This window comes from Eptesicus fuscus, chromosome 17 (genome assembly GCF_027574615.1).
Source record: "Eptesicus fuscus isolate TK198812 chromosome 17, DD_ASM_mEF_20220401, whole genome shotgun sequence".
NCBI lineage: Eukaryota > Metazoa > Chordata > Mammalia > Chiroptera > Vespertilionidae > Eptesicus > Eptesicus fuscus.
This window is the reverse complement of record NC_072489.1, coordinates 2880142-2896706: the sequence shown is the minus strand read 5'-3', so window position 1 is coordinate 2896706 and position 16565 is coordinate 2880142. Positions and strand designations below refer to the sequence as shown.

The window sequence follows — 16565 nt, the reverse complement described above, 5'->3', positions numbered from 1 at the left end:
TATCCCTCTCTCTTCCTCACTGTAATAAAATCAATAAAATATATTTAAAAAATATATTTAAAAAAAATCTGATGAACAAAATAAACTGGTGAATATAATAGAATCAGGGGCATAGAAATGGAGTGGACTGACAATTCTCGGGGGGAAGGGGGTGTGATGGGTGCGGGAAGAGACTGGACAAAAATTCTACACCTATGGATGAGGACTGGGGCGGGGGGGGGGGGTAAGGGCAGAGGGTGGGGTGGGAACCGGGTGGAGGGAAGCTATGGGGGAAGGGTGGGGGGAGAGGAACAACTGTAATAATCTGAACGATAAAGATTTATCAAACTTAAAAAAAACTAAAATAACAGGGTTCGGGGAGCTTCTGGGTTTGTGAATACACAGAGGTGCTGGGAGAGTGGTGCACTTGAAGAGGACATAGAAGCTCTATGTCCATTCAATCACACCTTGCCTTATGCACATCTTCCATTTTATAATAAACCAGTAAATGTAAAGAAACAGCGTTCCTGAGTTATAGAATTAGTTCTAGCAAATTACTGAATCTGAAAGGAGGGTGGGTTGTGGAAACTCCCAACTTTATAGCTGAGTCAGTATATGGGTAACACCTGGACATCTTGACTGAAGAAATCCATCTTAGAGGCCTGACTATCACTGCTTACTTTTAGTAAAACTCTGTAGTTGAAATGAACCTAACCACATCCTTAAAGGAAAGAATGTAAGATGATAATATCCTTTCTTTTCTTTTCTTTTTTCAGTTTTTTAAAAATAAATCTTTATTGTTCAGATTATTACAGTTGTTCCTCTTTTTGCCCCCCATAGCTCCCCTCCACCCAGTTCCCACCCCACCCTCTGCCCTTACGCCCTCCCGCCACTGTTCTCATCCATAGGTGTAGAATTTTTGTCCAGTCTCTTCCCGCACTCCCCACACCCCTTTCCCCAGAGAATTGTAAGTCCACTCCCTTTCTATGCCCCTGATTCTATTATATTCACCAGTTTATTTTGTTCATCAGATTTTTTATTCACTTGACTTTTAGATTCACTTGTTGATAGATATGTATTTGTTGTTCATAATTTTTATCTTTACCTTTTTCTTCTTCTTCCTCTTCTTAAAGAATACCTTTCAGCATTTCATATAATACTGGTTTGGTGGTGATGAACTCCTTTAGCTTTTTCTTATCTGTGAAGCTCTTTATCTGACCTTCAATTCTGAATAATAGCTTTGCTGGGTAGAGTAATCTTGGTTGTAGGTTCTTGCTATTCATCACTGAATATTTCTTGCCACTCCCATCTGGCCTGCATAGTTTCTGTTGAGAAATCAGCTGATAATCGTATGGGTACTCCCTTGTAGGTAACTAACTGTTTTTCTCTTGCTGCTTTTAAGAGTCTCTCTTTGTCTTTTGCTCTTGGCATTTTAATTATGATGTGTCTTGGTGTGGTCCTCTTTGGATTCCTTTTGTTTGGGGTTCTCTGCATTACCTGGACTTGTAAGTCTATTTCTTTCATCAGGTGGGGGAAGTTTTCTGTCATTATTTCTTCAAATAGGTTTTCAATATCTTGCTCTCTCTCTTCTTCTGGCACCCCCATAATTCGGATGTTGGTACGCTTGAAGCTGTCCTAGAGGCTCCTTACACTATCTTCATATTTTTGGATTCTTCTTTCTTTTTGCTTTTTCGGTTAGGTGTTTTTTGCTTCTTTGTATTTCAAATCTTTGACTTGATTCTTGGGATCCTCTAGTCTGCTGTTGGATCTCTGTATATTATTCTTTATTTCAGTCAGTGTCTGCTTAATTTCTAGTTGGTCCTTTTTCATGTCCTCGAAGGTCTCACTAAATTTATCGGCCTTTTCTAGAAAAATTCTTGAAAAACCTTATAACCGTGGTTTTGAACTCTATATCCAGTAGTTTGCTTTCCTCCATTTCTTTCATTTGTGACCTGTTTCTTTGTCTCCGCATTTTGGCTGCTTCCCTGTGTTGATAGAGTGGCTTTGTGTGCTAGGTGTCCTATAGGGCCCAGTGGCTCAGCCTCCCCAGTTACCTGAGGTGGACTCTCTTGGTGCACCCCTTTGTGTGCTGTGTGCACAGTCTTGTTGTAGTTAAGCCTTGATTGTTGTTGGTATCACTGGGAGGAATTGACCTCCAGGCCAATTCGCTGTGAGGATCAGCTATGTCTACGCTGGGAGAACTTCTGTGCTGGAGACACTCTTATGAGGCAAGCCTTGCTTCAGTGGGGCTTTGGTGCTCATTGAGTCTGCCCCCTGAGAGTATCCCTTATGGATCTGAGGAGTTGTAATCTGGATGGTCCTACTCTGATCCCTGGGTACACTGGCTCTTGGATCTCCAAGGAGGTGCTAAATTAGCCTATGCCTGAGGCCACCCAGCACAAGCTACGGAGAGATTTGCAGATTCCTCTTCTTTGTTTGGGTTTTGGAGGTGCCCAGATGAGGCACAGCTGTGAAGCAATGCAAGCTGCTATGGTGCCTTGGGCCTTCTTTTGGATGTTCTGGGTCTCACTGACTCAGCTGCAGTTTGTTAGGTAAGTTTAGAATTCAAAGGACCAGGCCATTCATATGCAAAAGCCTCTGCACACAGCTTGGATGGGGCGGAATCTCAGGGCAGAGCAGACAGCACTGGCTTCCCATCAGCCCTGCCCTAAGAGGGCCCCCAGGTCTCAATGTCCATCGGTAATCGCGCAAGCACCTCTGAGAGAAAGCCTCCCTTGAGTTTCACCTGCTGCCAGACAGTCCAGTTTCTCCCCATATGAGTCTGGGTCCCCAGAGTCTCGCCCGGAACTGGAGTTCAGAGCAGTTGGGAGCTTTTATCTCCCTCCCGCTTGAAAAAGACAGCCGCAAACTCAGTTGCCAGCCCTCTACGTGCACACACCTCTGTACTTCTGCACTTCCACAGCTCCTCTGAGTCTCAGTGTGCTTTTCTCTTTCCTTCTGGTTCATCATCCAGAACCACAGCCAGCCTTCCTGTGGTTCTGGATGATGTCTGTTTTGTCTTTTAGTTGTAGTTTTGAAGTGGTTGTGCGAGGCAGCAGGTTCAGGTGTTTACCTATGCCAACATCTTGGTTTCTGATAACATCCTTTCTTAACATCATACTCTGTAAAATAGTTTTTGTCAATTAAATGGTAACTATAATGTCTGCACAAACATTATTTCACAGGCCCTTAGAATGGTCCACTGACTATGAAAAACACCTTTTGACCACCTGGGATCAGCCGCTACCAATGACGATCGTGGGACAACTGACCTCATTCTCATTTCCAAGCCCTACACCTACCCCACAACCCCTATATAAGCCATCCACAAGAAACCCTCTGGGAGATCGACTTCTCTCTTCTGGTGAACTCTCTTATACATAAGCTCTTTTCAATAAACTCTGTCTGCTTGATCTTGTACTGAGTTCAGTGCTCATTTCTATGACATTAATATTCAAGAACATGGCATTCAAGGTCCAGTAACCTAGCCAAGTCAGAATATATCCAGGATATAACACAGAGGTTACCTACTACTTGCAAATGGCATCTGAAGAGAGTACAATCTTGCAGAGATGAGCTCTTAAAACTGTGGAGTCTGACACTAATTCCAGGTAGGTAGTGTCATAATTGAATTGTAGGACATCCATTTGGTGTCCAGAGAGTTGGAGAACTGGTTGTTGGTATGGAAAAATAAAATCCATACATTTGGTGTCAGAAGTATTGTGTATAAAAATAGTTTGGACACTTTAAACAACTAAAAACCAAACAAAATGTATGAAACAACAATTCTCAAGACCTTGGATATCAAGCAGCAAAGGACAGTGGTCCTTAAGAGATGAGAAGCAGAAGAAGTGTGCCCAGTGACTGCTCCAGTTTACAGACAAAAGAGTTTCCTGGTTGTGGTGCAGGTAAGGGGAACTCAGACAGAGCCTGATGGTTTCCTGGAGTTGAAAGGAGACGGAACTCTGAGTCTGGATGGCTAATACAGCTAGAGTTCTTGGGACAGGGTACTAGACAGATGAGAGCTACAAAAAGAGAGAGTTCTAGAGTACTACAGAAGGTCCCCTAGAAGGACTGAACTGAGTATTTACCGTACATGTGACCAGAGGCCAAGGAAAGAACCATAAGAGAGGATGTTAGGAACAATCCCTGAGTCTTGGACAAAGCTGGGGAAAATGCATTTTCCCACTAGCTAGAGTGGAAAATCTCATCATCCACAGGGCACTGGATAAAGAACTCAGAAGCTGTACTTAGAGGGAAACTAATGGCACCGCACACCTACACCGGAAAAAAGGAAAAGTCTCATATCAATTAACTCAATTTACACTTAATAAATGAGAAAAAGTGAAATCTATGAAAGCAAAAAAAAGGAAATAGTAAAGATCAGACCAGAAATCAATGAAATAGAAAACAGAAAAATGATAAAAAAATCAATTTGAGAAAATCAATAAAATTGATAAACCTCTAGCCAAACTGATGAGAAAGGAAAATCAAGAAGACACAAATTAGCAATATCAGATAATACCAATACAGATGGTTTAACCACTTTCAAAACAGTAAGGCAATTTTTTAAAAAGTTAAACATATACCATAAAATCTAGCTATTCAACTCCTAGGTATTTACTCATAAGAGAAAAGAAAGACTATGTCCATATAATGCCTTATACATGAACTAGAGGCCCGGTGCACGAAATTCGTGCAGGGGGGGGGGTGGTCCCTCAGCCCAGCCTGTACCCTCTCCAATCTGGGACCCCTCAAGGGATGTCCGACTGCCCGTTTAGGCCCGATCCCTAAACGGGCAGTTGGACATCCCTCTCACAATCCAGGACTGCTGGCTCCCAACTGCTTGCCTGCCTGCCTTCCTGATTGCCCCTAACCGCTTCTGCCTGCCAGCCTGATCACCCCCTAACCACTCTGCTGCCAGCCTGTTTGCCCCCAACTTCCCTCCTCTGCCGGCCTGGTTACCCCTAACTGCCCTCTCCTGCAGGGTTGATCACCTCCAATTGCCCTCCCTTGCAGGCCGGGTGCCTCCCAACTGCCCTCTCCTGCTGGCCATCTTGTGGTGGCCATCTTGTGTCCACATGGGGGCAGCTATATTGTGTGTTGCAGTGATGATCAATCTGCATAGTACTCTTTTATTAGATAGGATAGAGGCCTGGTACAGGGGTGGGGGCCAGCTGGTTTGCCCTGAAGGGTGTCCCTGATCAGGGTGGGGTTCCCTTGGGGTGTGGGGCGGCCTGAGCAAGGGGCCTGTGGTGGTTTTCAGGCCGGTCATGCACCCTGGCAACACAAGCAGAGGCCCTGGTATCTGGAATTTATTTTCCTTCTACAATTGAAACTTTGTAGCCTGGAGCAGAGCCAAGCCTGGGGCTCCCTCCAAGGCCCGCAGCCATTTGTGTTGGGGTTATAATTGAAACTTTGTTGCCTTAAGCGGGTGGGCCCGGCCAGGGTGTGTGGAAAGCTTTGCTTCCCCTGTTGCCAGCGGCAACCCTGGCCTGCTCTCTCAAGCTCCATTCTGCCGCCATTTGTTTGAATTTGTTTACCTTCTATAATTGAAACTTTGTAGCCTGAGTGGAGGCTTAGGCCTGCAACGCCTGGCAGAAAGCTTGGCTTCCTCTGTTACCTAGGAAACCTTATTCTCTGTGGCTGTAGCCATCTTGGTTTGGGTTAATTTACATACTCGCTCTGATTGGATGGTGGGCATGGCTTATGGGTGTGTCGGAGGTATTGTCAATTTGCATATTTGTCTATTATTAGATAGGATGTTTATGGAGGCTTTATTTATAACAGCCAAGAACTAAAAATAACTCAAATGTCCATCAACAGATGAACAAAAATCATAATATATTCATGCAATAAAATACAAAGGAATAAATTACTGATTTGCACAACAGCACAAATACATTTCAAAATAATTGGCTAAGTTAAAGATGCCAAATAAAACAATGTATATACTGTATGATTCCATGTACAGTATATCAAATCATAGAAAATTCAAACTAATCTCTAGTGTTAAAAAGCAGGTTGAATTAAATGATGAATTTGTCCCCTGCTTAGTAACTATACACAGAAAATTTTAAGTGATCCCTAAGTTACAAATTAACCTCAAAGATTATAGGCAAAAAGCTAAGATGCCAATATCTGGTTCAGATATTTATAAAGGCCTATATTTCACTCTTATATTTAACTATATTTTCCCCCAAAAAAATGGTAGATTCTTTGCTTGCATTAAAATTAGCAATATCTTATGTATGTAAAGATCTTACCTGAACACTTTTCCTCCAGGTGTGTTGCTAAATCTGACATCTTCACAAAAGAGGACATGCATTTTTGAAATTTTGTTTTAAATGTAATAACCCTTACATCATCATCAAACAGGCACTCACAGGATGACCACGGTGTTGTGTGCAGTTCTAGGTTCTCTAGGATGTAATTGCGCTGAACGAAAAGGTATTTAAATTCCCAAATATAATCTTAAACAAACAAATAAAAACAAAAAGTTATCAAAAGGAAATAATCTAGGATCAAACTCAGATTAAACAGATTGACCAGATTTAATCAGTTAAATACAACTCTTATCACACTAAGGAATTTGGGTATAAGAGATAAAACATGGATGTTTTAAGGCAATAAGATAAGGATGCTAGAGATAATTTTAATAAAATTTTTTTCTATGACTTCTTCGTCTCCTAAACAGTCACAATTTATTATAACCAACTGCTTTTCAGAGCAGCAAATTTTCATTTTGATACCTACAAAGATTTTTTTAATGATAAGAACATAGAAATGAACACATGTCTGCCATAATCAACATCTCCCATTGATTTTCAGTACCTTAGTTTTCTTATATAGCTAATTTTTCCAGAACAAAAAAAAAAAAAAAGAATTTAGGTACAGTTGTACCTATTTTTAATTCCCTCAGTAATAATTCTAATTCTTAAAACCATAGTAGCACAAACATTATTGCCAAATAAGCATATACTGTATTAATACATTCAACTTTAAAACTATAATAAAACAAAAAGAGGTCTCTTTGCACTAAGTTTTCAATAATAACAGCTGTCTTTTTAGTTTACCACTTACTTCAGGTCAACATCTAATTCACATGCCCCCACCTACTTCCTTAGCTTTTATTATTTAACAGCGTGTTTTTTTGTCAGAGAATTTTAAAACAAGTCAGTATATCTGTATAATGTTGCATCGTTAGAAAAAACTAAAGCAAAAAAAGAAGAAAAGAATTGAAGCATATATTTTCCAAGTTGCTGTTTTAAACCAATTACTATTTTTAAACTAGCTCTCTTATCTTGACAAAATAGACAAGCTAAGTAAATAAAAAAATAGCAGCCATAATCTCAACACACCCAAATAAAGTTAACATTTGTTATCAATCTATTTCGTTTTTACTTAATATGTCAAATATATTTTTACATGTCATTAAGTGTTATTCCACATAATTTTAAAACCTGCATAACATGCCATTGCACAGATAGACCAAAATCTTAAAGTTTATTGGGGGCATGTTGATTGTGTTTTACTTTTCACTATTATAAATAGTACCATGATAAATACATTTTTAGCTACATCTTTATGCATAGCCATGATGTATTTCTGTAAGTGTAATTTTTAGGTCAAAGGCATTCCAAATTCTAAGGATTTTGTATGGATTGTCAACTGTTCTCAAGAAAGGTTTTGCCAAAACCAGTTTGGCTCAGTGGATAGAGCGTCGGCCCGTGGACTCAAGGGTCCCAGGTTCGATTCCGGTCAAGGGCATGTACCTTGGTTGCGGGCACATCCCCAGTAGGGGATGTGCAGGAGGCAGCTGATCGATGTTTCTCTCTCATTGATGTTTCTAACTCTCTATCCCTCTCTCTTCCTCTCTGTAAAAAATCAATAAAATATATTTTTTAAAAAAGAAAGAAAGAAAGGTTTTTCCAATTTACATTTCCAAGAGTTTATGAGAGTCATTGCCTCCCCATATCTTCTCTATTAATTTCTTAGGAGAAAAATAATCTGTTATTTTATTTGTGTGTCTTCAATTACTTTTTTCTTATATATATTGGCCATTTCTTTTTGGGGGACTTGCCTGTTCATATATCTTTTGTCCATTTATCCTTTAAATATATTTGTCTTTTGCTTATTGCATTATATTCTAACAAAATGAAACCTTTTTTTCTGGTTTTTCACGTTTAAGTTGTATATTATGATTTCTATATATAGTATAGTAGTTAATGTTGTTGCATTTTATTTAGCCTACTAACTTTGGATTCCAAATAAGTCTGCTTATATTTTCTCTACTACTCATTGTTTCTTTTTAAAAACATGTTTGAAAAAATAAAAAAAATAAAAAAAATAAAAAAACATGTTTGAATCTCTAATGCATCTGTGACTTATTTTGGCATAAATGTAAATTATAAATTTTATTTTATTTTTTCTTCAAAATTTTAGCTAGATATTCCAAACATTACCTACAAAGATAAAAGTTTGTTTTTATTTTTTAATTATAAGATAAAATTTTATTGTAAAATATTTAGACAGTAAAAGAAAATGGAATTAATAGATGAAATAAGATTGACCATAGTTTAATAAGCTGGATAATGGTACTCTGTAAGTGTTTGAACTTTTCCATACTAAAAGGTTGAAAAAGTAAAAGCAGATTTCACAAACACATAACATTAAAACTAAAGGTATAAATAAAAAATAATATTACCATATAGAGATAGCCACTGTGAGCATATTAGTATCTATTATTTCCAGACTTTTAAGTGTAAATACATGCCTATATATCCACTTTTATTAAAATAGGGTCCTATGCCACAGGAAGTTTTATAATCTACTTTTTTTAAAAAAAATAGGTTTTTATTGATTTTAGAGAGAGGAAAGGAGAGGAATAGAGAGATAGAAACATCGATGAGAGAGAGAGCATTCAGTTGCCTCCTGCAGGCCCCTTACAGGAGACTGAGCAGGCAACCCGGGCATGTGCCCTGACCAGGAATCGAGCTGGGAACCTCTTGTTTCATGGGTTGATGCTCAACCACTGAGCAACACTGGCCGGGCTATAATCTACTTTTAAAACTAATTACCTTTTCCTCTCTCCAGGCTAGTGCACATACATGTGTTTGCTAGTGAACACAAATTACCCCAACTGTTCCCACACCCTCTAAAATATGCTTAGGCATTCCTATTGGTTCGTTTCAACCCAGTCCTCTAGGCCACAGTTGATGGAATCAGATTCCATCTGGCCAATCAGATTCTCTTTGCTGGAAATTTGGAAATGAGGCTTATCTCTTAAAAATAAAAGTAAAATTAGGAGCTCCAGATAATCACCTACTTTTCACCTGGTTGAGAAGCAGAGAAAATTAGCACTGAAGCAGTTATATGGAGAAGCGGCCTGGACCCACAAAGCTTTCAGCTCCTAGTTCCAAGTCCCTGGGAAACCCATAAGCCTTCTTGCCTTATGTGTTATGAGATACTCCATATTTCAAATATAACTCCCTCGATTAAGTTAACCAGAGTAGAGTTCTAGTTCTAACTACAGCCCTCAGTGCCCAAGTTTAAATATAACTCTTAATGCATGCCATGTATTGCAAAACCTCGTGTGCATGCATTTTTAACTTTTACAATTTTTTTCTATTACTTGAAACAAGTGAAGTTATTTCCTCCTCCAACTTGAGTCCCTTCTTCCATAAAGATAGTGGGAATTTTGAAAGGTTGCCTGATCTGTATTTTACTCTTCATTCATTCATTCATCCACAAATAAAATATTTACTAGGGCAGGCATAGTGCTGTGTAATGATGACACAATGCTGAATAAGCTATTCATAGAACTTACAGTCTACTGAGAAAATGAGTTCATTATTAAGCCAGCCAATAATCAAGATAACCCCAATTGTGTTAAGTGGCACAAATGAATACAAAGAGTGATCTGAATACACATGTGGGAGGCTTCCCTCAGGAGGTGAAGTTGGAGCTGAGAGGAGTCACACATGAAGGAGAGATACAGGAAAAAGCATTCTAGGCAGAGGAAACATGAAAACTCAATTTACTGAGGCAGGAAAAGGATTGGCATGCTCAAGTAACAGAAAGGAGTCATATGCAGGTTAGGCTAGTAAGTCTGAGGGAGTGTGGTATTGAGACAATTTGTGATACATTTCTATATTTGAATCATGAATTAAGGGTATAACTGGGGGAGCCAGAATCAGACTTCTGATCAAGATGGTGGAGTAGGTAAGGTGGTACTCATCTTCTCTCACAATCATATCAAAATTATAACTAAACAACAGAACCATCATTCACAACCACCTAAAATCTGGCTGAATGGAAGTGATACAAGTAGGACATAAAGAAGCCACATCAACCCTGGTAGGAGAGGTGGAGACGCAGAAAGAGAGAGTCCCACACCCACAAGTGGAGGATAAAAATCTGGAGGGATGTTCCAGCTGCAGAGGTCCCGCTGAAAAGTGAAGAGTCCCAGCCCCACACCAGGGGCCTCAGCCAACGTTCCAGTGCCAGGAAAAAAGTCCCCACAACTTCTGGCTGTGAAAACCAGCAGGGATTGAGGCTCAGTGAGACAGAAGTGGCTAAAGTCCTAGACCTAGGCGGTTCATCTTAAAGGGCCCGCACATGAACTTACTCAGGGTCACTCTCTCTGAGCTCCAGCACTGGGTAAGCAGTGCAAAGGGCATCGGAGACATGTGGGGAGGAACTGAATTGTCTGGCATCAGGGCAAGAGCTCAGGGGGCAGGAGGCAGATTTCTCCCAGACAGAAGTGCTGGCAGGGACCATTGTTCCTTTGATGAGACCTCCCCCCCACAGAGCTGGCAGGTGGGCACTATATCTGAGTCTCCATCAACCTGGCTGATACTGTTTGTCACATCCTGGTGATTCCCTCAGGCCACACCCCACCCAACTTCCAGGTCCAGCCAAGATGGTTCCAGTGCCTTTCTATAAAAATGGCTTGTCTTGTCTCAGGCTTCAGACTTTCCTAAAATCTCTCATATAAGCAGCATCTGGCGTTGGCATGCTCTATACCTCTCACTAAGTGGCCCCAGCTTAGCACTAGCAGCAGCCAGACTTGGTTCACAGCTTGCCCTCTCCTGGGCAACTCCAAGCTCAGCACAAGTGGCAGCCATATGCAGGTCATGCCAGGTAGCTGCAGGCAGAAAATAGGTGTCAACTGACCTTGGCCTGCACCTCCTGGGAGGCCTCAGAGCCTGCACACGCTTCAGACCATGTTGAAGCACCATGCAACCACCTCCACAAGCGACACACTCAAGGAAGGGACTCAACAGGCACCAAAGTCCTGCTCTATAGGGTGTGCCCTTGCACAGCTGATCCTCCACAAGGTAGCAGCCAGTGCTTGCAGCCAGTTGGCCAGGAGGTAAATCCCTCCCATTGCCATGCCAACAGCAATCAAGGCTCAACTACCACAGGAGGGTGTTCACAGCCCAAAAGGGGAGTGCATCTGGAGTGCCCAACTTGGTGATTGGGGAGGCTGTGCCACTGGACCCTACAGAACACCTACTACATTAGGCCCATTTACCAAGCCCAGGAGACACAGCAGCTCTACCTGATACACAGAAACAAACACAGGGAGGCTGCCAAATGAGGAGATAAAGAAACATATTCCAAATGAAAGAACAAAACTCCACAAAAATCTATAATAATAAGAGCATAATATGCTAATTAGACAGGACATCCTTCCAGACAATCTTCCAGATGAAGCCAGGGCTGTGAGGGAAGCCTGGATCCCGGGTGCCTGCTGGCAGCCGGAAGGAAGCTCAGGTCCTGGGTGCCAGAGGGAAGCCGGTGCCAGCACCCAGGGGAAGGAAGGCCTACTCTTGCACGAATTTCGTGCATTGTGCCTCTAGTAATTAAATAAAATGCTGATAAGGAATCTACTAGATGCAGAGTTCAAAACAATGGTTATAAGGATGCTCAAGGAACTTAGGGAAAGAATGGTTGAACTTAGATATAACTTCAAAGGCATAAAAATGGACAGGGAAACCATAAAAAACAACCAGTCAGAAATGAAGGATACACTAATTGAAATTAAGAGTAATTTCCCAGGAATCAACAGCTGAGTATATAAAGCTGAGAAATCAGTGATTTGGCATGTAAGGAAGCACAAACACCCCATCAGAAGAGCAAAAAGAAAATAATAACAAAACAAAAAAAATGAAGATAGTGTAAGGAGCTTCTGGGACAACTTCAAGCATACCAACATATACATCATGGGGGTGCCAGAAGAAAAGAGAGAGCACGAAATTGAAAACTTATTTGAAAAAATAATGACAGAAAATTTCCCTAACTTGGTGAAGGAAAGAAACATACAAGTCCAGAAAGCACAGAGTCCCAAACAAAATAAACCCAAAGATGTTTACACCAAGATACACATCATAATTAAAATGCCAAAGGTCAAAGACAAATAGAGAATTTTAAAAGCAGCAAGAGAAAAGCAGTTAGTTACCTACAAGGGAGGTCCCATAAGACTGTCAACTGATTTCTCAACAGAAACTTTGCATGCCAGAAGGGATTGGCATGAAATATAAAAAGTGCTGAAAAGCAAGGCGCTACAACCAAGATTATTGTAACCAGCAAAGCTATAATTTAGAATCAAAGGACATATAAAGAGCTTCCCAGACAAGAAAAAGTTAAAGGAGTTCATCACCAACAAACTTGGAATTTCTTATTATTCTTCCCCAAAACATGAACTCTGTTATCTCCAGTATTCAAAATGACTGAATCAACAGTGATTCAATATTATCCTTTCTAATTATACCACCTAAATTTTAGTTGTTTTTAATCCTTGGGAACAAGTAAAACCAGTGCCCAATATAAAGAAAATTTGATGGAAAATGCTTCAAGAAATTATAAATAAATAGACAGAATGCTGGAAGTATTAATCACTTACTTAAATGACCCTTCGAAATAGGTATTGTCCCATTTTTTAAAGTAACTTGAGGTATTGAGATGGATATCAAAACTTAAAATCATGGTTATGGACCAACATGGCAGTGGCAGAACTGGAGTGAAGATGAGAGTGTGATTGGGTGAGTGTGTGTGCAAGGGAAAGTGTACATGCATGTGAGTGTGGGAGAGCATCTGTCTGTAGGAGTGGGAGTTCAGGGTGGTTCCGGAGCTCCTGGCATAGGAGATTCTTGGCCTGTCGATTCCCTTCACTTGACAGAAGAGAACCCACCATTTTGAAAGAGCTACAGGGTCCTCCCTAGGAGGAGAATGCGGGGAGCAGCCCTGTCCCAGTGCCCCTAGCCCACAGACGGATGTGCGTAGCCCCACTGCTGGGACCCGAACACCATGACCCAACTCCCCCAGATGCACATGTCACCATGACCCAGGACACACAAACCAGACAGCAACTCCATGCATCTGAACTGAGGGCCTCAGAGGACCGGTTTGCTGCCTTGACAGGCAGTGCAGGGGGCCTGCCCCACCATATTGGCACGCAGGGTACCCGGCTATACCACACACACATCAGTAGACCAGTGCCCAGCCTGCTCCACCACCTTGACACGTGGCCTGCCTGGACACAGGGAACTGCCACCCTGAACCAGCACACCCAACCCAGTGCTCTTGGACAGCTGGCCCCATTGCCCTGACGTGGTGTGCCTGGCGCTGCCACCATGACCCAACTCCCCCAGATGCACAGACCTGGCACCAGGACCGAGTGTGCCTGATCCAGCACCCTTGGACAAACAGCCCTACCACCTGACACTGCCCAGTAGACATGACCTGATGCCTCTAGACGCACAAACCTGCCACAGTGACAGGGTATGCCTAACCTGGTGCCACCAGAAGACTGGACCCACCACTGCAACCCAGCACAACTAGTCACCTCTGGAAGCATGACACCCCAACCCCAACTGCTAAAATGGGAAGACAAAGACACAGCCCCCAAGTTAAAGAAAAGGAGGAATCGCCAGAAAAGTAACTAAATGAAATGGAGGCAAGCAATCTGTCAGCTAAAGAATTCAAAGTAATGGTTATAAGGGTGCTAAGGAACTTAATGAAAACTATACCAGCATGAAAAAAGAGGTTGAAACAATGAATAAGAATCAATCAGGAATGAAGAATGACATAGCTGAAATAAAGAATACCCTGGTAGGGGAACAACAGTAGACTAGAAGAAATTGAGGACCAAATAAATGAACTAGAAGAAAGAGTAGAAAAAAAACACCCAATGAGAGCAGCAATTAGAAAAATTATTGAAAGCACGAGTAGAGTTTAAGGAAGCTTTGGGACAACATGAAAGTTAAAAACATCTGCAAAATTAGAGTACCAGAAAAAGAAGAAGCTGAGTAAGGAATAGAGAACCTGTTAGAAGAAATAATGACTGAAAACTTACTTACCTAACCTGGTAAAGTCACACAAGTCCAGGAAACACAGGGTCCCAATCAAGATGAACACAAAAAGACCCACACCAAGACACATCATAATTAAAATGGCAAATGTTAAAGACAAAGAAAGAGCCCTGGCTCAGTGGATAGAGCGTCGGCCTAGGGACTGAAGAATACCAGGTTCGATTCCGGTCAAGGGCATGTACCTTGGTTGCAGGCACATCCCCAGTAGGAGATGTGCAGGAGGCAGCTGATCGATGCTTCTCTCTCATAGATGTTTCTAACTCTCTATCCCTCTCCTTTCCTCTCTGTAAAAAAATCAATAAAATATTTTTTTTTTAAAGACAAAGAAAGAATCTTATAGCCTGCAAGAGAGACAGAATTTACCTACAAAAGAGCTCCCATTAGGCTGTCAGCTGATTTCTCTATAGAAACACTTCAGACCAGAAGGGAATGGCATGGAGTATTCAAGGTAATGAAAAACAAGGAACTGACTCTAAGACTACTCTATCCAGCAAGGCTATCATTCAAAATTGAAGGCGAAATTAGAAGATACACAGACAAAAAGAAGGTAAAGGGGTTTATTACCACCAAACCAGCACTGCAAGAGATGCTGAAGGGACTGTTGTAAGAAGAAATAGAAAGAGAGGGGGGAACATAGACATAAAGAATAAAAATGGCAACAAATAAGTACCTATCAATAATAACCTTAAATGTAAATGACATAAATGCTCTAATTAAAAGACATAGGGTAGCTGAATGGGTACAAAAACATGACCTATTTATATGCTATCAACAAAAAGACCCACCTAAGAACTAAGGACTCTAACAGGATGAAAGTGAAAAATGGAAGAAAAAAAACAAGCCAGGGTAGAAATACTCATATCTGACAAAACAGACTTCAAAGCAAAGGCCATAACAAGATACAAAGAAGGTCATTACATAATACTAAAGGGATCAATACAACAAGAGGACATAACCCTGGTAAACACACCCAAATACATATTTTTAAAAATCTTCTGGAGGATTTAAAGGGAGAGATTGACAGCAATATAGTCATAGTATGGGGATTTTATCACCCCTCTTATATCACTAGAGAGATCTTCCTGACAGAAAAATCAACAAGGAAACAGTGACCCTAAATGACACAATAGATCAAAAGGATTTAATAGACATTTTCAGAACATTTCAGCTCAAAGCTGCAGAATATACATTCTTCTCAAATACACATGGGATTATCTCAAAGATAGACCACATGTTAGGACACAAACTAAGTCACTATAAGACCTAGAGTAATGAAATCATATCAAGCATCTTCTCGGATCACAATGGCATAAAACTAGAGATTAACTACAATAAAACCACCCCCAAACATTCAAACACACGAAGGTTAAATAGCATGTTATTAAACAATGAATGGGTAACCAATGAGACCAAGGAAGAAATTAAAAACTTGTAGAAAAAAAATGAAAATGAACATACAACATCTCCAAACCTATGGGACACAGCAAAAGCAGTCCTGAGAGGGAAGTTCAAGGCACCACAGGCCTACCTCAAGAAACAAAAACAAAACAAAACAAAACAAAAATTGCTAATAAACTATCTAACCCTACAACTTAAAGAATTAGAACAAAAAGTAGAAAGAAGGAAATAATAGAGATCAGAGCAGAAATAAATGACATAGAGACTAAAAAATCAATACAAAAGGTCAATAAAACCAAGAGCTGGTTCTTTGGGAAAATAAACAGTATTGATGAACTTCTAGCCAGACTCATGGAGAAACAAAGAGAGAGGGCCTAAATAAATAAAATCAGAAATGAGAGAGGTGGCGTAACAAATGACACCACAGAAATACAAAGGAATATAAGCAAATACAATTAACAGCTATATGCCAATAAGCTGGAAAACTTGGATGAAAAGGACAAATTCCTAGAAAAATACAACCTTCCAAAACTGAATCAGGAAGAATCAGAAAACCTGAATAGGCCGATAACAACTGATGAAATTGAAGCAGTAATAAAAATAAAAAGAATACCTGCCCTGGTCAGTTTGACTCAGGGGAAAGAATGTCGGCCTGCAGACCAAAGGGTCACAGGTTTGATTCCAGGTACTTAGATGCAGGGGCAGGTACTTAGTTGCAGGCTTGATCCCCAGACCCCATTGGGATATGTGTGGGAGGCAACCAATCGACGTATCTCACACATAGATTTTCTCACTCTGACTCTCCTGCTC

The 16565-nt window shown here is 40.8% G+C and overlaps 1 protein-coding gene across 8 annotated transcripts in view; it reads right to left on the bottom strand.

The window, feature by feature from the left end:
- Nucleotides 1-16565, bottom strand: part of SHLD2 (shieldin complex subunit 2) — a 74342-nt gene that overhangs the window by 28485 nt on the left and 29292 nt on the right. For 3 of the 8 annotated variants that reach the window (XM_008149072.3, XM_054728862.1, XM_054728865.1), the window contains one exon: nucleotides 6246-6452. The exons of 3 other annotated variants lie outside the window; for them this stretch is intronic. In XM_008149072.3, the coding sequence (XP_008147294.2) occupies nucleotides 6246-6452 (207 nt within the window). Of the gene's footprint in view, nucleotides 1-1931; nucleotides 1938-2379; nucleotides 2383-6245; nucleotides 6453-16565 lie in introns of all 8 variants that reach the window. 2 more of the 8 variants (XM_054728861.1, XM_054728863.1) reach the window with 2 other exon arrangements.